At 44.4% G+C, this 23,424-nt stretch overlaps 2 protein-coding genes and 1 pseudogene across 2 annotated transcripts; all 3 read right to left on the reverse strand.

The window, feature by feature from the left end:
* Nucleotides 1–1,335: 1,335 nt before the first annotated feature.
* Nucleotides 1,336–6,573, reverse strand: LOC124688676 (phosphoribosylformylglycinamidine cyclo-ligase, chloroplastic/mitochondrial-like). The gene is made up of 8 exons (XM_047222318.1): nucleotides 6,309–6,573; nucleotides 3,548–3,642; nucleotides 3,367–3,468; nucleotides 3,193–3,252; nucleotides 2,720–2,892; nucleotides 2,245–2,356; nucleotides 2,000–2,158; nucleotides 1,336–1,497 (listed from the first exon to the last, which is right to left on the reverse strand). Exons 1-8 carry the CDS (start codon nucleotides 6,571–6,573, stop codon nucleotides 1,336–1,338), a joined length of 1,128 nt encoding a protein of 375 aa, XP_047078274.1.
* Nucleotides 6,574–16,484: 9,911 nt separating this feature from the next.
* LOC124690856 lies at nucleotides 16,485–19,050 on the reverse strand (annotated as a pseudogene).
* Nucleotides 19,051–19,565: 515 nt separating this feature from the next.
* Nucleotides 19,566–22,601, reverse strand: LOC124688677 (E3 ubiquitin-protein ligase RNF4-like). The gene is made up of 6 exons (XM_047222319.1): nucleotides 22,585–22,601; nucleotides 21,768–22,036; nucleotides 21,505–21,571; nucleotides 20,669–20,739; nucleotides 19,858–20,101; nucleotides 19,566–19,735 (listed from the first exon to the last, which is right to left on the reverse strand). The coding sequence occupies exons 2-5, from the start codon at nucleotides 21,978–21,980 to the stop codon at nucleotides 19,859–19,861; spliced, it is 594 nt and encodes a 197-aa protein (XP_047078275.1). The 5' UTR covers nucleotides 21,981–22,036; nucleotides 22,585–22,601; the 3' UTR covers nucleotides 19,566–19,735; nucleotide 19,858.
* Nucleotides 22,602–23,424: the final 823 nt, after the last annotated feature.

Raw genomic sequence — 23,424 nt, forward strand, 5'->3', positions numbered from 1 at the left:
TTCTCCAATGCACGCCGTCGGATAGTGATGGAGCTCAGCCTGGATGGCCAGCCAACCCAGCTGCCCTCCCTTTACCACGGTGGTGGTGGCGGCAGCGGGAGGGGCAAAGCTCCGCTGCGAGCCTCCGAGCCTCCAATACTAAAACAATTAAATTACATGGTAATTCTTAATACTAAAATAAGCTAAAACTTATGGTTTAAATTCTGACTTGATTCTGCCATTTGCGCGATAGCGCAACGGGTCATCTAGTAATTCAATAACAGACAAGGCATTTTTGAACCCCGTAGATGCTTCAGGTTTAATTAAAAAAATCGGAAAAATAGCAAAAAAGTTCAAAAAAATCTGAAATTTTTGGACAATGAACATGAAAAAGTGTTCTATCTGCACACCAAAAAGCTCCGGAAAAGACATATGTAGTGTTCTATGCAAAAAAGACAAATCGGAGTGATGTAATAAACAAATCTAGATGTTCCAAAACTGCATTTTGTCTTTTTTTTGCACAGACCAATATATTTGGTACACCTGCAAGATTGATCCTAACAGAGGCCTCCAGGAGGACAAGATTGTTCCTGTGATGAACAAGTTGCCATCGAAGGCCTGAAGCCAAATGTAGCGCCAATTTCGGTCTGACCGCTAACCACCTTACTCTTGAAGATATTGCGCAAATTCGGAGGGGAGGTTTACGGAATGCCCTGATGGACTTGGAGGAGGGCATTAACTTATTAGGTGTAAGTTGTTCTTCATGATGGTGATCCCCGTGTACGGGTAGTGTAGTTCATGTGATTGTCAGTCTCTTTAACACTTGGTATCTGTAGTTTATGTACCGTACAAAAAAACCAAGGCAGCTATTTCAGTCTTGTTTGTTGAATTCTCTTTGTGAAGGCTCGCCAAGTAGACAACAAGCCCCCACCCCGTCAGTCCTGTGTTCTCGTAGCGTGCCCTACTTCAGTAAGGTATTACCTCGCCGATTTAAAAGGGGATGGGATTCTTTGAGGCCATACATCATCAAAAGGCTGCTTCAGTTTGGTTTTATAACTCTGCATTTCCAGCATCAACCACAACACGCCAGACTCTTCGGGCTGATTAAGGTGGAGCATTAAAAAGAACAAGACCTAAAACTCTGACAAGCACACAATGCTTCTAATAAGAAATGTCACAACTTCTTTATATATGTAAAGGTTAGTTGAAAAGCATGAAACAGATTTTCAACTTTCTCTATTTAGATAAAAAAAAATAAGAGGCACATCTAAGATAAAGGAGTTGCAAAAACTTCGGCTGCTTTGCCCACATGGCAAACAAATCACTCCAAGTTCGAGATGAAATCTTATTATAAGCTCAGACGTAGTGAACACCCTCACCCTTGATCACCTCTCCAATGCGATAAGCAGGACTTGATTCTTCAACAATTCTGTCAGCTGTCTCCTTGCTTACTACAAGGACCATTCCGACGCCCATATTGAAAGTTCGCATCATCTCCGCGTCTTCAATTTTTCCAACCTATAGACGTGTACCAAATAATTCAATAACAGACAAGGCATTTTTGAACCCCGTAGATGCTTCAGGTTTAATTAAAAAAATCGGAAAAATAGCAAAAAAGTTCAAAAAAATCTGAAATTTTTGGACAATGAACATGAAAAAGTGTTCTATCTGCACACCAAAAAGCTCCGGAAAAGACATATGTAGTGTTCTATGCAAAAAAGACAAATCGGAGTGATGTAATAAACAAATCTAGATGTTCCAAAACTGCATTTTGTCTTTTTTTGCACAGACCAATATATATGTATTTTCTCGGAGTTTTTTGGTGTGCAGTTAGGACACTTGTTTATGTTCATTGTCCAAAAATTTCAGATTTTTTTGAATTTGTTTAATATCTTTTTTGATTTTTTTTATTGAATCAGGAGCATCTATACCCAAGTTCAGAACTGGTTTTTCGTTCAATTACTGAATACAGATGTTACACGATTGTTCAAGTCAAGTTTGTTGTTTGTTAGGTATTTACCTGTTGAAGCCACTTGAACACAGGTGGCACTTCCCACGATCCAGTAAAGATCTTCGCTCCAAGTCCTTTAGGAAATACTCTTGGGATATTATCAGTGAAGCCGCCACCAGTAATATGGGCTAGTCCTTTTACACCACCCTTGCTGATAATCTCAAGCACCTTTTTCAGCCAACATGATTGAATTACAACTTTGGGTATAAAATAAAACCACGGGAGATGTGAAACATTCATCAGCAAAGTCTAACCTGCTTAACATAGATGACAGTTGGTGCCATGAGAGCTTCACCGACAGTAGTTGTTTTGCCATCATTCCTTGGTAGCAGATCAGTCAGGGAGAGTCCACTTTTGTCCAGTACTCTAAAAATAAGAATATTTTCAGCTATCATTAACCATAAACAATTCAAGGAAAAAAGAATAAAAATCAGAGGGGTAGTATTTGATCTATGAATCATCTTTGTCAAGTAAAGCTCCTTGCCTTGCAAGGCAGGAAATTTTCTTTTGGCAAACACAATGCAGGATCATGAAAATGCAATAAATACGTGAAGGGCCTCTTCAATTGAAATGATTTTTGAAGAATTTGCTGAATTCTATTTCTAAGGATTTTTTTCTAGCTCTGTGTACTGTTTGATTTATAAAACTGTAAAGGTTTTTTTCCTTAGGATTTATTTATACTATTCTATTTGAATTTGAGATAGATGGAACTAGATAAATGCAATATACCTTCTAACGAGAGAGAACCCGTTTGAATGAACCCCACTTGAAGGAAGACCAATGAGGATATCTCCCTCGACAATATTTTTACCATCGATGACCTTATCCTTCTCCACAACACCGACAGCAAAACCACATAGATCATATTCACCTTCCGCATAGAATCCAGGCATCTCTGCTGTCTGTCATAAGTCATAACCAATTACTCAATCGTTAATGTCCTTTTACATTAAATATATAATTTCTTGCAAAAAAGGCGGTAGTCCCATACTAATGTTTCAGGGGAGTAAATGCTAATTCTACAATGAAATGAAGTCACAAGAATTATTGCGGTATTTTCAGTTTAAACTGTCCAAGCATAGAAGATTAAAAAAAGTACTTAAACATTCCATTGCAACTATACTGATGTTTATATATGAGAGATAATTACAAATGACCGACGAGATTCATTATGTAGAAAGGATTATCTCAGGAGGTCTTACCTCTCCTCCCTTCAGAATACAGTCTGCTTGTTCACATCCATCCACAATTCCCTTGATAACCTGTAAAATTCAATTATGCATAGACACCGCTCCATGTTCGGTGAACAAAATTAGCATAAGAAACAAATGCTGTGAGCAACAACATTGACAAGAGAGCAACAACATTGACAATACCTTCTCTGCAATATCAACATCAAGCTTGCTTGTAGCAATGTAATCTAGGAAGCCCAATGGTTTTGCACCTGAAGTTAGGATGTCATTGACACTCATGGCTACCTGCAATGAGAACATTATTGATTCACTCCATGTGATAAATGCAACAAAGATCACATATATATAGCAAGTGATCACATACCAGGTCAATCCCAACTGTATCATGAATACCAGTTTCAAATGCAAGCTTCAGCTTTGTCCCAACACCATCAGTGCTAAGGACAAGGTAATCATCTTCTGTTCAATCCAACAAAAAACAAAATGTCATGAATATGGCATTACACTCCTGCATCCAGCCTGAGTAAACACGTAATACATGGTCCGGTGCAGCCAATGGATCATGAACTTTTTTTTATAGTTAGAGATATGTTTGATAGTTAGAGACAACAGAGAATTAGATATGAATTGTTTATGTATTGTATCTCTAGTAGGCTTCTTATCCTCTATGTATTGTATCTCTACATATACTTGTCCGAGAGGTTCAATACGACACACATCACATTACCCCAGTTCTCATCCTCTATCATGATGTTAGTCCTTAAGATCTTAAACCCATCAACCAGAGCTTCCGTGTCGCGCCATCCTAGGGAGATCGATATCTATGGTCTCCGTCAGGGATTCTCAACCCAAGTTGATGGGTTGTTCCTTAGTATATTTTTTCTATTATTTGATCGCTGGTTCTTTTTGCCGGTCGTTTGACTGACGTCTTTATTTTTTGGTTCCCCAAACATTAAACGGTTTACGTCGCCCACGGCCCACCGGTCTCACACGCCTCTACTCCGACATCGGTGTGGACTCATCACTAACCGGCTTCTTGTCTGCATCAAGAGAGAACTTGCCACAGAAGAGACGTCTTCATGTATCATATTTGGCTGCTCTCGCACACATCTTGTTCATTGACCGTCTATCTTCACGACCAGAGATCGTGGTGCCTTCAACAACACCTCCGCGACTCCCATGTGAGCCGCCATGAACTCAACATGGCCTACACCATAATGAACGCCCATAGGGACCCGTGAGCTACAACTCGGTTGCTCCCAAGGGACAGAGTTGTTGCACACGATCATCTCCCCCACCCCACCCTCCCGGTGCGAAGTCATCCTTGGATACCATTGCACCACCTCCGTACTTGTTCTGTTGCAACCTTTTGTGCATGGTCTTCATCACGATGTCTGAGTGTGGGGTTCTTCCTCACCTACTTTGCCTACAGCCGCCACACTTCTACATTCAATCTGCATGGCCACTTCAGGTTGTTGCTGGGTCTGCTGACTACACATTCATCTATGTGCACTACAAATTCGTCACTGGTGTAATCGCCTCTTTATTGACTGCACCTTTTCTTGTCCGGCTATCATGGCTCTCTCCTTCTTCGCTCCGCACACCATACTTGTCCCCGAGTCCTGTTCTCCTAGTCTCTTCGACATGGCACAAAGTTTGTGAGGGTCCTCTTCTACATGCACCCGATCGCTGCAACAGCAATGCGATACTTCGTCCTCGACATGTTCTTGAACTTGGAAAACCTGATGTGGCTCATCGTTTCCGACAACTTTCGACAACAGGATTACCTCAACTAATGGGGGATGCCAACGGTGGTGATCTCTACCTTTCGATTCTCGCTAATCTGACCATCCCATTTCAACTAGCGGGGGATGTGAGAGATATATTTGGTTATTAAAGATAACAAGAAATTAGGTAGGAACTGTTTCCATCTTATCAAGGACGTTTCTTTTCTCCTTTTTATATACTCGTCCAGAAGCATACCAATACGGACACACATCACATTAGGCCAACTCTCATCCTCTTTAAATACCTAGAAAAAAGTACTCCCCTTTCATAATTCTTATCGCCATTTTAGTATAAATTTGAACTAACACCACAATAAGAATTATGGAATTGAACTAAAACCACAACAAGAATTATGGAACAGAAGAAGTACTAGCTGTTTTTTACTTCTTCTAAAGCGCCTAGATACATGCGTATATAGACCAAAACCAAATCTGACCAAAGCTACATCAACTGTTTGGAACAGAGGGAATTAACAACCAAGAAGAGTCTATTTCTTCATACTACTAGCTATTTACACAATACAGGCTTCTCCCTTGACAACTCTGTATGTAAGCATACAACGCATCACTTACTCATGCAAGGCTGCACGCCTGAGTTGTGACACGTACTGATCTAAGAACTGACGGAGCTGAAAGAATCAGCTCGGCAAAATAAACGCATGTGAACTCTAGGGAACTCACAGACGCACTTGACACTCTTTTTACGCTGCTAAATCGCCTACAGTCTTTATTTTCCGGACCAAAAGGATGTGAACGTACATCATAGTTGTACCGAAGCTATTGGACGTGCCGGCCGACCTGACGCTAAGAACTCCACGACTCAAAGTAGATGCATCAGCAAGGAAAACCTTTTGCCTTTTTGTTTCAAAAAAAGAAAAAACATTACATGCATTGTGGTCTAACTAGCATGGACCAGGCACAACACACACGTGCAGATCTGACATATCTAACTAGCTTACCAACATGGTGACATCAAGGTCGCATGTAGCAGCTAGACTGGACTAATTTCTTCCAACGGCTGACTGATATACAATTATGTATGCAATATCAGGCAACATGTGACTAACAGCATCATGCTACACCTCTGTAACACATCTAAAATACGATGTGAACCACTACTACTCCTATAATACATTAAGCGATCCTAACAAGATTTGTTCCGACAAGAACGACTCCCTCGATCCCATGAAGGTCGTCTGAAATTTGTCAAAATAGTTACATCCAAATTTGACAGATGTCAAACAACTTTCATGAACGGAGGAAGTACATCAAACGATCTTTCTAAATAAAAGGCAGCAGGATTAAGAGATAAAGTGTGCAATGACGACAGACTCATACTGTGGCCTAAGAGACCGCCGAAGCCGCCTATCCAGGGGGCCATCTTGCGGATGCGGCGCACGAGCTCGGTGCCAGCGTCGATGTCCACACCGGCATCCTTGTAAGTCATGCCGTCCTCCTCGGTGGAGCTGGAGCAGGCCACGGCAACGCGCCGCTTGCCTGATGGAAGGCCGACGCGCTGCGGTCGGAGAGGGCCCCGGCGGTGCGCTGCCGCCGGGGAGGCCACCGGCGAGCGAAGGAGGTGGAGGATGCGGTCGGCTGTCATGATGGGGCGCCGACGGTTTAGGTTTACGGTTTTCTTTTCTGGCTTCGCGCTGCCGGGATTACAGGACCAAGAGGACATAAATTTGACGACTTAACCTTTTTTTTTTTAATCCGCTGGAGGGGGCTCCCACATAGTCCCATTATGCTTAGTTCATTTTACGGTTCTGCCCTTAGTTGGGTCAGACTATTCATTCTGACCTTATTTGAGTAATAACTCCACAAGAGCACGGACATGTCTTATTGTCTTACTCCCCTGTATGTGTATTTGTCCTCAATTGTTTTTCATAGTTGTCAAAAACACATTCCTAGAGCACCCTTCGTATGCTTAAACTTCTTTCACATTTTTTCTTCATTCCATATTGTTATAAATAAATGGGCCAGCCAATGTGTGATTTCACATATCCCTAATAAATCTCAAAATCACATGTGACATAACGGCGGAGGTGCAACTTTTAGACCTAAAGGAGAGTTAGACCACTTTATGTAGTGATTGGAAAAGAGAGAGAACATGAACACCATAAACACGCGCTTGCTCGCCTCGATGGTGCGGGCGTGCATGTGTCATTGCGCCTGAATTGTCCGGCAAAGTCCGGTCCATGGCCTTGCAAGGGCGCAACCTCTCCTTTCACCTTTGGTGTTTTGGTTTCTTTGCCCTCAATTTACGAGTTGCAAACCTATTTGGTTCAGATCGTGACCGTGATACAAGAATGTCGGTTCTCCTCATATTAGCCTCCAGCAAAGAGACACCATATCGAGTTAGGATGTCGCCTCCTGTTGCTGCATGCTTCGTCATTGTAGTTTACTCCATCTCGAGTGTCAGTGCAATGACGAACGTGACATCATGTCTACAAAACCTTTCGCACTCTTGTGCAAGGCAGGGCGAATATGTTTTTGAGAAGGGCCCGCACAACTGCTCAGGTTCTTCCTTATGGGTCGTCTACCATCTAAGTCGAGCGGTGCCGCGTACCGCCGTATTCATCACTGTCTTCTTTGATTGGTCTTTGCCAACCTAAGACAGGTTATTTTTTGTGGATAAAAGGGGATTTTATTATTGAACAAGTAGGGCAACAAGATCCTCTAGTTCTAGTTTCCACAATATAATGTCAGGACCATACCCGAGCCATGGATCAGTACATTCCTATGTTCTTGCAAAATTCGCAAGACAGTGACTAACCCTAACCTGTAAGCGATCCTTTTATAAATTTGCATAGTCTACCTTGAGAAGATAACACCTTAATTTCTCAAACTAAATGCACGTGAACTGAGAGATCAGTGGACCTACCAAACCAACTAGGACCAGTCTGTGTCAATAAAGATGATGAGGTGGCAATATTGGAGAACCAATTCTAAGCCTTGACGACATTCTCGAAGTTCTGCCTTTAGAGGATCATAGCAAACCAATGAGCGACATGCTGAAGATAATGTGGTCATATGCATCACAAAGGATTATGCCTAGACTTGTTGAAGCATCATCTTGTATGAAGGAACCATCAATGGTAAGTTTATGCCAACCCGAATCAGGTTTGATCCGTGTGGGATATCCGAAGGCTTCTTCTTGGACCACTCACAAGGGTTCGAAACCCGTGCTGCAACCAGAGCTTGTTTACCACTGAGAACCATTTCCTGTGGTTGCTCTTGTACATTGCGGAGCCTAAGTAACCACATCCTTCAATAGGTGGTAAGGGTTTATCATGGGTAGCTCCATTTCTTGCATGCCATGCCCGCCATGCAACTAGGAGCACATGATCCACCATTTGATCTAGAGTTTTAGATAATACCATGCTAAGCCAATTGGCTGGTTGTAAATTTAGTTCATCACTGCATGGAATAAGCCAGATCCCGTGCATGCGGACGTGTATACATAGCATGAAGTGTATCATGTAAATATTTAGTTTATATTCTAGATTTTTTATAAATATGCATATATAATCATATAATAAAACCCTATATTAAGATATTTATTAGACCATATGCTTTAGATATCCCCATCACAATATATATGCACTATATAGTTTATTTTACAAATAGCAAATATCAATAAATGAACAAAAGTATACTAAAACTATTGTTTAAATCTAGCAAAATGCAAACATATTTTTTCTATGCACTCCCACAATATAAAAAAGAATGGTACAATTTAATATTTAGAAATTTGTATGTACTTAACAATGTCAAATAAGAAATATAAATTATACTCGTAAACTATAGCATGCTAAATATAATTATAAAAGTTTACTATAAACGATATTAAGATCAATGCGCCCTTGGTCTACATAGTTTGGACCAGCATTGGGAGGCCCTGTTTTATAAGGTTCTTAGCGGTCGTGCTGATTCATGCCGGTGCCACGTACTTGGCTGCAATCTGGTAGTTGTTCGACGGTCTCGCGGAACAAGGGTGCTCACCCGGAACGCGCGCGCGTGGGTGCCACGGTCGCCGCATCTGCTTGTCGTCTGTGATGTTTCGGTTTGCCATGTTTTATCTTCTCGATCTCAGTCGATCTAAGCCGATTTCTAGTAAACTAAAGGATGTCGTTGAAGGGGAATTTTCTTATCGTGATCTTGACCGACGTGATCAAGAAGGTGGCCGCGAAGATGTCGTCTCTGCTGTGAAGCCTCTCCGACCAGGTGTCCTTCTCCAAGGAGGTGGAGGCGCCGCAGAAGACGTGCGGCGCCATGGTGGACGGCACAAGCTTCGATGACGACGCCGCGACCACAATGCTTCTTGGAGTCGAGGCGCGCATCACTCTCCTCCTCTCCACCGACCAGACCCCCAGGATTTTCTCCTCTCCTCCATGCGGCAGATCAAGGCCACGGTCGAGGAGCACACCAAGCCCAAGCCCATGGTATGTTACTTGATCTTCCGCTGCTATTGCAAAGGTACCTTGATGTTTCCATGTAATGAAGCCCTTGTTCTCGTGTGGTTTCAGGCCAGCGACGACGCTACTGGGAGTGTGAGGCTCTACGACTACGTGAAGAAATATGAGAAATCCTCAATCATGCGGCTTACACCCACCGTGTGCTCCGATGACGAGGTGAAGGCGGTGCTGGACAAGACTCTCGCGCTCCTCGAGTCCTCTGATGAGCCGGCCAACTTGGCGACCGACATGCATGATGGCTGGAATTTTCTACAAGCTGCGCTTCAACTTCCGAGCCCTCGCGGAGGATGTCCAGATCCACAGCGCCCACGACAATACTGGCTCGGCCATTAAGCTGTCTTATGTCAGTGCGGTCTTCTTGCTGGAGCAGGACAAGAAGAACTTCAACTACCAGGATGTATTAGACGACTCCTTACAGTCGTCACTCCGCTGTCTCGAGGTAGCCGTGTGGGACTGCAACCTTGGAGGACCGGCAGAGGAAACAACCGACTAGGCCTGATCTGTGAGGGTTAGTATCGATCTCAGTCTATCTATCTGTCGGTGGTACTAAGATGGAAATCTTGCTTTGCTTCTTTGTATTGGGATTTAAGGCATAAATTGTGAAAGTATTCTGCCATTTGTGTTACTACTACTACTGTCGCTATGCTGTCATCTCTATGTTAGTGGTTTATGGCCTTAAGCTTGACAAGGCAACTTGATCTTCCTTCAATATATTGCCTGAATGATTCCAAGATCAGTTATTCATGTAATTTGCTTGTCGTCTCTTGAGTCCTGAAATGAACGAACAATACGCGATAGCAGAAGCCTTGGCTTTGAGGCGTGCATTGGCTCTCGCAAGGGAGAAGGGTTTTGATCAAGTCATGGTGGCGTCTGACTGCCTATCTGTGGTGCAACACATCAATTCTACTGCCCATGATCATTCTTACGTGGGTGTAGTTATCCAAGATGTGAAGAAAATGGCGACCTCCTTTTTGTTAGTTGTTCTTTCTTTCATATTTCTGGCAAGTTGAATGAATCGGCTCATGTTTTGGCTAAACGGTCTGAACTTTATGGTTTTGTTGTCTTCCGTCATGTAACCCGGAGAGCATCCAGGCGATACTTTGTACTGATTTGTTGTGATCAATAAAAGGTCAAATTCTCTCAAAAAAACTGAGTTGAGTCTTTCGTGCAATACCCAACTTCGTACCCCCACTAACTAAACAGAAAAAAATGCTTATTAAAGTGGATTGCCTTGGAAAACTCAAAACTGATCATATACACGTGGATGTAGAAAGAATATTTCAAAAAATAAAAAAAAATTAAGGAAAAAATCGCATGTAGAGGGACACGTTCTATGTACGCACGTAAAGTTTCACATAAAACCAACATTTTTTATGGCCTGTGTAAAAAGGCAAAATAATGTGGCACAAAACATGTTTTTTTTGCTGAAATAACTTTATAAGCATGTAACATGTCAAGATATACACGAGACACTTTTACATTTATTTAATATTTTTAAATATGTTCAAAATGTATTTCAAATAAAAATATATATGCACCCGGGTGCAGAAACACCATGTCCCATTGCCTTGAGCTAGTTAGTTAATATGGTGGGTAATGTTGAGTTATTAAAGTGGATTACTTTCTGTTGTATTGTGATCCAAATTCATTTTAAAGGGAGGCTAACTTCTGACGAGCGGAGCGAGGCCCGTCGCCGGCAGCCCCCCACGGTACGGATCGTTGCCACCATCTATATATACCTCTTATAAGCCGTCGGCTAGGGTTGATCAGATTATAAGATAACCCAAGGCATTTGTAAACACTCCCCGATATAGTGAAGTTTTGCTGGTTGGCGTCCGTGGTTTTTTCCCCTTCTGTGTTGGAAGGGGTTTTCCACGTTAAATCTCGTGTCTCCGCTACGGTTTCCTTTATCGTTCTTCGTTATTTGCTTGTCGCTTTTATAACACCTTCATTTAGGGACTCCCATTCGGTTAGACCGATCAGCCTATGAGCAATTGAAGAGATTAAGGCCTTGCTTAAAGTTTGACAAACGTGTATTACTCATACTACTAAAAGATGTCAAAATATTAATAGCCATTTAATGGCAAATTATGCTAGATCAAACGGTCGTAGGGCAGTTTGGTTAGCCTCAGGACCTGAGGGTTTAGCTAAAACCTGCCCTACACTGTGTAGCTCCTGACGTTTTTAAGTAATAATACATATGATTCGCAAAAAAGAAACAGAAAAAAATGTGTGACATGTCGTGGTTAGTTTATATGTTACTTTGATATAAAAAAAAATTGTGTAGTGCGCGCCCATGGTTCGCCGAGAGCACGGTCGTTTATGCAAAAACCCAACTAACAAAGGTGTTGCCGACCAGAGCTGATGCCATACGTCAATTATGCTTTGAGATTTGTGTGGCCTCTTTTCATTGCAGAAAACACGGCAACTTCAACGAGCCACCCTAATTCATCCACCCACGCCCGTTTCCGTTCGGCGGACACAAAATCACGGCATAAGGCTATCTCTAACGGGTCACCGTAAATGGACGCTTTGTGTTTTCAGCTCGCGAATAAAAACCAAAAACAGAGGGTTTATGTAAATTATCCGATAATTTTTAAATGTACCAACATAGATTATGCAAATAGATTGTTCAAAGTACTCAATCGTACATGAAAAAGGGCACCAAAAGAGGATCAAACATCACAGCATCAAGGAGGAGCATGATGAAGCATCACCGTCGGTGGCCGGCGCATCCACATGGCCGCCACTACTCGCCGTAGCATCATCACCTCGGGCACCACTCATGGCAGTCATGGTAGCACGTGCAACTTCCCTCCTTCGCGCCAAGATCTCCATCTTCGCATGATTCCACCACCCAAGACGTAACTCATCCATTTCAGCCAGGTTCATCATCATAGTTGCGTTCTCCACCGCGATGAGCTCCGCCATGGCCCGGTTCTCATCTCCTCGACGTCGGCCTTGCGCTTTGCATCCTCCCGGAGCATGCTCCATTTTGCTTCCTTCTCTTTGTTCTTCTTCTCCATCATCTTTTTCTTTGCCTCCAAAGTCTTCATCACCAACAATTCTTTGGACTTCACCATAATATCGATCTTGAGAGACAATATTGCCGCCTCTCCTTGCATCTTGATCTTGTCTTTTGTCATCTTTGTTCCATCCGGTCTCTTTTTGTTCTTCTAGGTCTCAAGCACATCATCCTCTTCCACATCCTCCAACTCGACAAGCTTATGCCTCGGTGGTGGCACTTCTTGCTCCCTCAACTTCCATTTCAGATTGTTCTCAATAATGGTATATCAATGACGAAATGTAAATGGCTTGCCCTTCAACCCGGTCATTTCACTATACCTTGTTTGCGCGATTTCATCCCAATCACCGGCGTTGGTGCTGCTTGGTGGCGAATTCTTCACGGCCTCAATGCAACCGGCCCACCGGCTGCACGCCGTCTTGATGCTATCCCAACGGCCTTGGAATGAACGGTAGGAGCGAGTGGGAGTGGAATAGAGAGGTGGAATCAACTTGAAGAACTTGTCCTCGATGTGTTGTCAATACCTCTTGCCGGTTTGATCGGTGCCGGTCATGACATCCATCGAAACCGCCTCCCAAGCCTTGATCAAAGATCATGTCCTCAAATTCGTTGTAGTTGCCGGTCCGAATCGCCCTCCTTGGCCTTCACCTTGGCCACCGCACCATCGAACGCCCCCTCTTCTATCTCTTGCGAGTCACCTGCATCATCGCCACCGGCGTCTTCATCTTTCCCAAACTCGTCGCCCTTGAGGCCCTCCTCCATGACGTTGTAGTTGCCGCAATCAGCGAGCGGCAGCGAATCGATGTCGACTGACGCGTCGTTGAGCATGTCAACGTACGACTCCGACGCAACATCAATGGCGGGACTTTTGTCGACCAACTTGTCAAGGCCTTGGCCATCGCCTTGGCCATCGCCCCCGTCAAAGCTGTCAAGGACGCCATCTTGGCGACGGCTGGCTTCTTCGCACCGGGCTGCCTCGGCACCGACTTCTTCTGCGTCGGTAGCTTGTTGCTCGGCTTCTTCATCCGGTTGGTCGGAGCAGGAGAGGTAACAACAGCGGGAGGGGCGGCGACGACGTGCTGCACCAGCCGCTTCCGCTTGCTATTGGGGGGGGGCAGCTTGTGTGGCGCTGTTGAGCACGAGCGCCTCGGTGGCAGCTGCTGAGGTGGCTCTAGATCCGGCAGCGGTGGGTGGGTTTGATCCGCGCGGCGCGGCCTGGTCCGCGAGCGGCGGCGGGTTGGGGGATTCCATCTCGGTGCGAACACGCCGCTGCAGAAGCCGGAGAGAGTGGAAGCGGCGGAATCAGTGGCGGGTGGTGGGCGGAAGCAGGAAAGGGGAGGAGCTGAATGTTTCTTTGCGCCAACGTGGGGGAGGGAATGGGGTTCACGGTCGCACATCCTCGCGGACCCGGGAACTTGGGGTTTCCGCGGCGCGAAACTGGATGGCCCAGATAATTTTTTTGGTATGGGGGTCCGATACGGTGTTTGGACTGACCCTTTTCCCCCTCTAAACCCGCAAAACGACGACTATTATGCGGATGGGGGTCGGATGCGGTGTCTACAAGAGATGCTCTAAAACCGAGACCTAGCGGTCAACCGCAAACGGCACGTTTGGTTTGCTTTGTGTTAAACCTGTCCTGAGGAACTAGTGCAAGGCCCTTGACATCCATGGTGTTTCCTTTAGCTCTTCTCTTGATGATCAATGCCCACAAGAAAAGGAGCCGCAACAAAGTAATCATTGCTGGAATCCTCCTCTTCTTACCACATTTGATCAAGATCGACATTGTTTGATGAATCCTCTAACCATTGATCAGCTTTGCCAGGCATATCCGATACAAAATTTTCATACAGGAAACCATAAGCAGTGCATACATCCAAATATAAACTTGAAGTCATCATATATTTTAAGCCAATTTTGCAACAAAAAAAAAAAAAACACTTAGGTGAGCAAGGCGTGATGTCTTGGCTTGGTGACTGCTAGGAATGACGGGTCAGCGGCGTGGCCGACATACTAGTCGGTCAGCTCGGGAAGTGGTGAGATTCAAAGAGAGTCGAGCACTCAAGCACAGGAACAGTGCGCGGGTTGGAGGTGGAGAGCTCGGGGAGGGAGACGTGGGATGGTGCCAGTGCGAGCTAAGGGAAGCACTAGTGTAAGAGTTGGAACAGTAGCGAGCAAGCTAATGCGTAAGAGTTGAACCAGTAGCGAGCCGTCAGTCATCAATAATCACCGCTCCATTCAGTCGGATTCAACAATCACACACCGTGGCTCCAAATTGTTCTGCCAGCTGATGGCCCGCCAGTGGTGCCAATTCTTCCATGGCAGCAACATCAATCGCATAGTCGAATGATCGCAGCATGCCACAAATCGGCCAATCCGTATTTCTGGCCCAGCTACGGAGTGGATTAACGTCTGCACGCTAAGGGCATGTACATTGCAGGACTCCTGCACAAGCGCTAAAAAAGTCAAACTCAGACTTTGCATAAGCGTCAGGCGCTAGGAGAAGTATTTTATTTTTGTTTTTCAAGCGCTAGACTCTTATTTTCGAGTCGATGCTGAAAAACCGTCTGGAAACTGCATGTGAAAAGGCAAAACGGCCAGGATTTTTTCCCTAGCGCCCCTAAATAAGCGCCCCATTGTAGTTGTCCTAACAGAGCGATTCAGGCAGCGGTCCATCAACGCAACAGGAATTTGGTTTTTTTCCGGTTTTGGGAACCTTCCAGAAGTTTCCGATCGGGTTTCCTAGGTTTATTGTTTTCTTATATTTATTCGTTTCCTTTGGTTTTCTTTCGGGTTTTTTTTCTGTTTATAATAGTTTTCAGTTTTTCCAAATTTAAGAAAATTTCGTTTGCGCAATTTTTTAATTCATGCCATTTTCGAATTAGAGCAAATTCGAATGTGAGAAGTTTTCGAATTTGAAAATCTTGGTTTTCAGCAATTTTCGAATTTGAGCAAATTTCAAATTTAAACTTCGTGTAAGTTTTTCCAAAGAAAGCTAATGAAAAAACGATTGGAAAAAGTCAAAACGACCGGACAATGGGATATCTATACGACTGTCCGAGTATGAGCGTGGCTTCGCATGGGCCAAGGCCCAAATTGTGGGGACCTTTGTGCGGAGCGTACAAACGCACGCTAACCAGCGATGAATAGGGGCTCCCTACAAATCCAAAGTATAGTTCTTCAGTCTTTCGTTCGACGATGAGATCTCCTTTCCAACGTCAATGGTAGTGTTGAAAAATTACAATTATCTAGGTATGGGTGTTCAGATCTTGCTTCGTCAGATCCATCTTGGATCTTTTCTCATGGTTGCCGCGAGGAGGATTATCCTCGTAGTTTTTGTCCCGGTTGCTATGTCCTCGACAATGGTGATTCGTATTCTTGGCTCTCCATCAACATCGACAAGGCTGATCGGTTGTTATTCCCTAACATACTGGTGTTGGTACTCTTGCCGATGTTGATTGACTACTTTAATGGTTGCACGTGCACGTAGCCTTGGTATTGCGACTCAAATTAAAATTATTGGAGAACCTTCGTTGGTATTTACAGGTCTATGGTTTGTTAGATATCTTTGACTGCCTTTAGGAAAGTATAAGATTGTGTCTTGAAAGAAAAAAGAGTTTAACCCAGTTTCAGTGTTTTTGGCTGTTCTCTGAGGCCTTCAGTAACTCAGCATCAACGGCATGCTTTGTCATCTCGTTTTCAAGTGGAAAACGAAGCCTCCCTGCCTCTGCGTCAAACGGATGTGTCTGTCAGGAGCCGGGAGCACACACCAGACTCCAGGCTCTTTAGCCATGCCACCTCCGGCCATGTAGTATCTTTTTTTTTTGCACAAACATATCAAGAGAGAAGACAGAGATACTAAAGATGCCATCCACTGTTATAATTTCAGCTTCAAGATGATCCTAGCTACATAGATTAACCATCTAAGACATGAAACAGTCAAGTTAACCAATTGTTCATCTGAGAATTTGCTACTTGTTTATCAGCAATAATACATTTAGGTGAGGGTACACTTCAGCAGAACGATCCGCTGCTAACCTGAAAATAAATTTCACAGCAAGATATTAATCCAAGAGACCTGTATTTGATGAAACCTAGGTTCAGCAGGTTGGCCAGGAAAAGGAGAAGCTCATGGATAGTTAGAAGTTAAACTGAATCACCTTAAGCATGAGAGTTCGGAAGGTAAATACGATGGAAATTGTTCTTCCTGAGGGCTTTGCGGCAAGGAGGACATTTCTTCTGATACTGGATGGCCTGCTTGATGCACTCGGTGCAGAAGATATGGCCACACTTGGTTGTGGAAGGCTCTTTTTCGCGAAAACGCAAAAGTCTTGCGTTTCGATGCATTGATAGATAAAGAAGGTTATATGTACAAGTCCGAGGACGGACAAACACCACGCCGTACAACTCGACCCAAGAAAAGTAAAACAGGTCTAGGGGAGCAAAAGGTGCACACCCCGAGCCCCCGCATCCGCCCAAAGCCGCGCTTCCACCACGATGTCGTTGAAAAGGGAAATCACCGAGGGCCGCGCGTTGTCAAAGACCGCCGCGTTACGGTGTTTCCAAATCCACGATGCCGTAAGCATGATAATCGACGAAGTGCCTTTGCGCAACTGGCATGGGGTGGTTTGCACCACCAGCGACCACCACTCCGCGAAGTCGCCCTCAGCCGTGGTGGGGGGGGGGGGGGCAATCAAAACTTGGTTCCTTTGGAACTACTGCCTTAGCAGGCCCTTCACTAACTTTGGCAGCATTACTCGACTGCAAGACAGAAAGATACAGTTAAGAGTTGAATTAAAATAACAAGATGGTAAGGTGGATAATCATATCAATGCACATTATCTAAATTACAGAAGGTAAGGTGGATCATGAAATTTAGCTATTGCCAAGCTGCCAGTTCAAAACCAGAATATTGATGGTCGGCAGCTTCAAAGAACAATCTGACGACATCCATATGGTGTCATCAGAAAATTGTAAGTATGTGTGTCCTGTTATTATCTATGACTTGGAACAAAACAAGAAAAACATTTTTTTCTACCTATAACAAACAACTTTTGCACTTGTCATCCACAAAAAGGACAGCACAGTTCACAAGTCGATAGGAAGGCAATGCGTGTATGAGAGTACCAGATACCAGCTGCTATTAACATAGAGGACAAAAGTAGATAGCCGCAACCAAGCAGTAAGCAAAGACTGGTTTATAGCTGGAAAATCATTTCCTTGAAAATTACAAACTTTACCTGCAGGCTGGACCCTTCTCCCAATTCTGGGAAGAGATGCATTAGAGGTGTGTAATCCTTGGGCGTTTGTTCACTGCTGTATGAGAAGGCACAGAAGCATTATCATCATGAAACACTATGACTGAATAAACCATAAAGCAGATATAATGAGGTCATAAAGAACCTCAATTGACAGGGAATCAGATACCATATGATGAACATTTTTACATCTTTTTTACTTAAGCTTCCCAGATTCAGCTTTTGACACACATGCAGTATTTTAAGGCACATAATTAGAAAGGGAAATTGGAGAAAAAAGGTCAGACAAGCAAGCCAACTAATCTAATTTTTAGCATAGCTTATAGGTTGCTGCCACAATTGAAAAATAGATGTCCTCATACTATAATCAGCACCTGCAGTCATCTTCGCAGCACCATGATATACGGGTAAGAACCCAAAATCTTCTGTGTTGTTCACGAATTAGATAGTGCTAGAAGAATCTACCAAGGCAACTCATATTAGACTGATGAAAAGTGTATCACCCAAATTCTGTTACATTAGAAGCCAAACATTTCTATGAAATGCAACATATGTAGCAAAGTAGCGTACTAACGTTCAGGGGTAGCATCTACCTCCAGATCAACTATTGTCACAAATGGCCTTGTTCTCCGAATCAACCTCTGCAAAATCCAAGGTAATTTGATATAAGTACCACAAATGATGCATGATTGTAGATACCTCCTTTAACAGGAAAATCTGAGCTAAGTAACATAAACTCTGCTTCTTGAACATCAGGATGGACCCAATGGCACAACATTAACTATTGAAAAGTGAAGTACAAGGTCTTTCATCCACAAGCAATTTACTGGGGGAGGCACTTGTGAAGGCGATACCGCCTGCACTTCGTCATCCAGGGCTTCCACATCAATAGGTGATGTGCGTGCGACAGGGACCGCTCCCCGCCACCGGCGAGCTTGCATCCAAGTTCACAACAACCTTGTCAGAAGATCCATCTTGCGATTGCCTCCTTGCTGCTGGTAGTACTCATGGTATGTATCTCTGATGCTTAATACTCACCTGAACTCCCTTCAGCTCCAGAGTCAACCTGAATTTCAAGAATGTATGGTTCAATCCACTGTCATACAATTATTTGTCTGCTATCAACAACGATAACGATTCTGCATTACACGAACCCAGCCCTACCATCTGAAAATACCAGCAGCACCTCCGTCGCTCACGCTGTCACTGACCACCATGCCATCGACAGCTGGTACTCCCACTGGTCGTCGCTGTAACGGCACCTTTGGGCTGTGGCTCATCATCGCCGTCCCGTTGATGACGTCGTGGTCCTTGACGAGCATCCAGCCTCGCCTCACTCTTGAAGCTCCCGCACACCACCTTGGTCTCGATGTCGAGGGCGTGGGACAGGCTCCTCTTCACGACGGATACATGAAGCTCCTCGCCTCCACCTCCGTCTCTTATTGATTTTGACCGCAGCCATTTTGTAGCTGTGTGCCTGATGGCGGATTTCAATCCATTGCAATTGATTTCGTTCAAGCCTAGCATACTCTATAAAAATCCTCTGATTGGAGTAATAATTTCATATTAGGTGATGTTTTGAATTACAATTTTAAGTTTAAACTCTCAAAGAAGAACAATTTGGTGTAGATGTGATACATCATTTTTCATGTTGTAATATTTTTGGCAATATGATGTAAATACACCAACTGTTAGAGATACTCTAACTCTGCATCTCCAGCACTCCAGAAGACGAGCTGACCTCTACAGCCATGCGGCCTCCAGCCTGTGTGGTAGCCTAGGAGCTGGTTAAAACTTCATCAAACATACTAGACTGAGCCCTTGTAAAGAACACAGATACTAAAAGTGCCAACCACCATTATCATCTCAGCTTAAGGCCACTTCCAGTTACATAGATCAACCATCTAATACATACACCAGTCAAATTAACCAACTGTTCACCCTAGTTTTCTAAGCAATAATTCATCTAGGTGAGGGTGCACTTCAGCAGACTGATCCGCTGTTGACCTGAAAATAAATTACACAGCAAGATATTAGTCCATGGGACATGTATTTGATGAAACCTAGGTTCACCAGGTACACCAGGAAAAAGAGAAGCTCATGGATAGGTAGAAGTGAAACCGACTCACCTTAAGCATGAGAGTTCGGAAGGTAAATACGATGGAAATTGTTCTTCCTGAGGGCTTTGCGGCAAGTAGGACATTTCTTCTGATACTGGATAGCTTGCTTGATGCACTCGGTGCAGAAAATATGGCCACAGTTTGTCGTGGAAGGCTCCACCAACTTGTTCCAGCACACCGGGCAATCAAAACTCGGTTCCTTTGGAACCACTGCTTTGGCAGGCTCTTCGCTAATTTTTGCAGCATTGCTCGACTGCAGGATGGAAGAATACAGTTACGGCTGAACAAAAATAATGAGGCCGTGGTAATAAGGCCAAATAATAACTGGATGCAAGATTTCAATGTATGGACAAAGAAATGGAGAGTTCCTCCCACTTTGTTCCAACATATCCTCTAGCATATTGGATAATCATATCAATGCATGGCATCTATCTATACTACAAAAGGTAAGATGGTCCTTGAAATTTAGCGATTGCCAAGTTGCCAGTTTAAAACTAGAATCTTTAATGGTCAGCAAAAGCTTCCAAGAACATCCTGAAGACATCTACATGGCACTATCAGAATATTGCAAGTATGAGCGCCCTATTATTTACAGCTTAAAACAAAACAAGAAAGATATTCTTTTCTTATAACAAACTATTTCACCTGTAATCCAAAAAAAGGCAGCATAGTTCACAACTCAATATAAAAGACAATGTTTGTAACAGAATACCCAGATACCAACATATACATAGACGATAAAGTAGATAGCCGCAACTAAGCAGTAACCATAGTCTGGTTTAAAGCTGGAAAATTATTCCCTTCAAATTACAAACTTTACCTGCAGGCTGGACCCTTCTCCCCTTTCTGGGAAGAGATGCATCAGAGGTGTAATCCTTGGGCGTTTGTTCACTGCGGTATGAGAAGGCACAGCTGCATTATCATCATGAAACACTACTGATTGAATAAACCATAAAGCAGATATGATAAGGTCATAAGGAACCTCAATCAACTGGGAATCAGATACCATATGATGAACATTTTTACATCTTTTACTCAAGCTTACCAGATGCAGCATTTGACACACATGCAGTATCTTACAGCACACAATTACAATGAGAAATTTGAAGAAAAGGTCAGAGAAGCAAGATAACTACTCCAATTCTGAGAATAGCTTCTTTATTTTTTGCGGGGGGTTATATGGTTGCTGCCACAATTGAAAAATTGATGTCCTCATACTATAATCAGCACCTACAGTCATCTTAGCAGCACGATGATATTCAGGTAAGAACCCAAAATCTTCTGTGTTGTTCACAAATTAGATTGTGCTACAAGAATTTACCAACGCAACTCATATTAGACTGATGAAAAGTGTATAACCCAAATTCAATTGCATTAGAAGCCGAACATTTATATGAAATGCAACATATGTAGTTTATATAGTTGCTGCCACAATTTAAAATAGATGTCCTCATGCTATAATCAGAAACTGCAGTCATCTTAGCAGCACGATGATATATGAGTAAGAACCCAAAATCTTCGTGTTGTTCAGAAAGTAGACAGTGCTACCACACAACCCATACAAGACTGGGGAAATGTCTTATCACCCAAATTCTATTACGTTAGAAGCCAAACATTTCTATGAAATGCAACATATGTAGCAAGTAGCGTACTAACCTTCAGGGGTAGCATCGACCTCCAGATCAACTATTGTCACATGTGGCCTTGTTCTCCGAATCACCCTCTGCAAAATGCAAGGTAATTTGATTTAAGTACCACAAATGATGCATGATTGTAGATACCTCCTTTAACAGGAAAATCTGAGCTAAGTAAGATAAACTCTTCTTCTTGAACATCAGGATGGACCCAATGGCATAACATTAATTCCTGAAAAGTGAAGTACAAGATCTTTCATCCACAGGCAAGAACAACCAACTTACCGGGGGAGGCACTTGTGAAGGCGATACCGCCTGCACTTCATCGTCGAGGGCTTCCACATCAATAGGTGATGTGCGCGCACCAGGGCAGACTGTCAGCCCAGGACGGCTCCCCGCCACCGGCGAGCTTGCATCCAAGTTGACAACAACCTTGTCAGCAGACCCATCTTGCGACTGCCTCCTTGCGGCACGCCTCGCACTGCTGGTAGTACTCATGCTATGTGTCTCTGATGCTTGTACTCACCTGAACTCCCTTCAGCCGCAGAGTCAACCTGAATTTCAAGAGTGTATGGTTATTATTCTGCATTACTGGAACCCAGCCCTACCATCTTAAAATACTAGTAGCACCATCAAGAACTTTCGACCATCTTGGCAAAACTATTTCGTAATATCAGCAGTATAAAAACAAAAGCACCCTTGACCAGAATGGCAGAAAAAAAAACGATAATCCTACTATCGGGCACAAACCTAGCGACCTGCGAGCCCTGTAGCCGAATCAATCACCGCACAATAACAGAGCAAGGAGGAAATCCTAGCAGCCCCGCAAGTGGGGGCGAAGCTGGTGAATCCTACCAGAAATGGACAAAGAAAACGAGCGCACGGGCAACCAGATGCCCCCTGAATCCTCTCCCTCGATAGAGGACAGAGATCTACCGAATCGACCGGCCCGCGCAGAGGGAACTTCGCCCGGAACCGATCTAGAGGGACCGGCGCCGCAACCGAATCGAGAACTGCTTGTGTCCCCAATCGAATCGAACAAGAACACGATCTAAAGAAAGCAGATCGAAGCGTATGCCGAGAGACGGGATTGCGCGCTTACTCGAGCCCGGCTGAGCGAGCGATCGGTGGACTCTGAGGGCACCAGCAGCAGCACGAACCCACGAACTCGGCTCGATTTCTCCCCCCTGTTCGCTCGGCGTGTTTAAAAGGACAAACGGGCGGCGGCGCGACTCGACCCTGTTTTTTTTTCTTCCACCGCTAGACCCCGCTGTCAGAGGCTCGTCCGGTGGGGCCCTTTGTCAGTGGCTCGTGTCGAGGTCTCGCCGGGGATTGGGGAAGTTGACGCGGCAGTACCTCTCGCCGTGGCGTGGCCAGGCGGTTTCCTCCTCCGGGCACGGTGAGCTGGGCGGCGCGCGCTGGTGGTGGTGGTCGGACGGGAGGAGAGGTGAAGTGGAGGAAGGATGAGGGATTGAGGGATCGGATAGCGGTGGGAAGACCTGGTTGACCATTGGCTTCTTCTTTGTATAGTCTGGTGCTACGTCACGTCATACGGATGTCCAGACATGTGCGTTGCAAACTCCGGTAAATTACCGCCCACGTAGACGCACCCGGACACCCGTCACCGCCCACGTAGAGCTCCGGGATCACCAACCAGCGCACTAACTCATCTTCTAACAACATCTCCAATCGCGTCCTAAAACCGTCATCCAAATAGATTTGGAGCGCCCCGAACAAAAAAAAAACCGCTCCAAAGGCTTTTTTTGTCCGGCGCGGCCCAATACAGTGTTCGGCGTCAACCCGTCCCCGCTACACAGGGGACGGTCCGGGCACGCCGGACACAACGAAATGAGAGGCGAGGAGGCGCAGGCACAACGCGTCAGCGGCTCGGATGCTCAACCGCCGCCTACGTAGCGACGGTGTAGTTACCGGGAAGCGGAAC

Source organism: Lolium rigidum, chromosome 2 (genome assembly GCF_022539505.1).
Source record: "Lolium rigidum isolate FL_2022 chromosome 2, APGP_CSIRO_Lrig_0.1, whole genome shotgun sequence".
NCBI lineage: Eukaryota > Viridiplantae > Streptophyta > Magnoliopsida > Poales > Poaceae > Lolium > Lolium rigidum.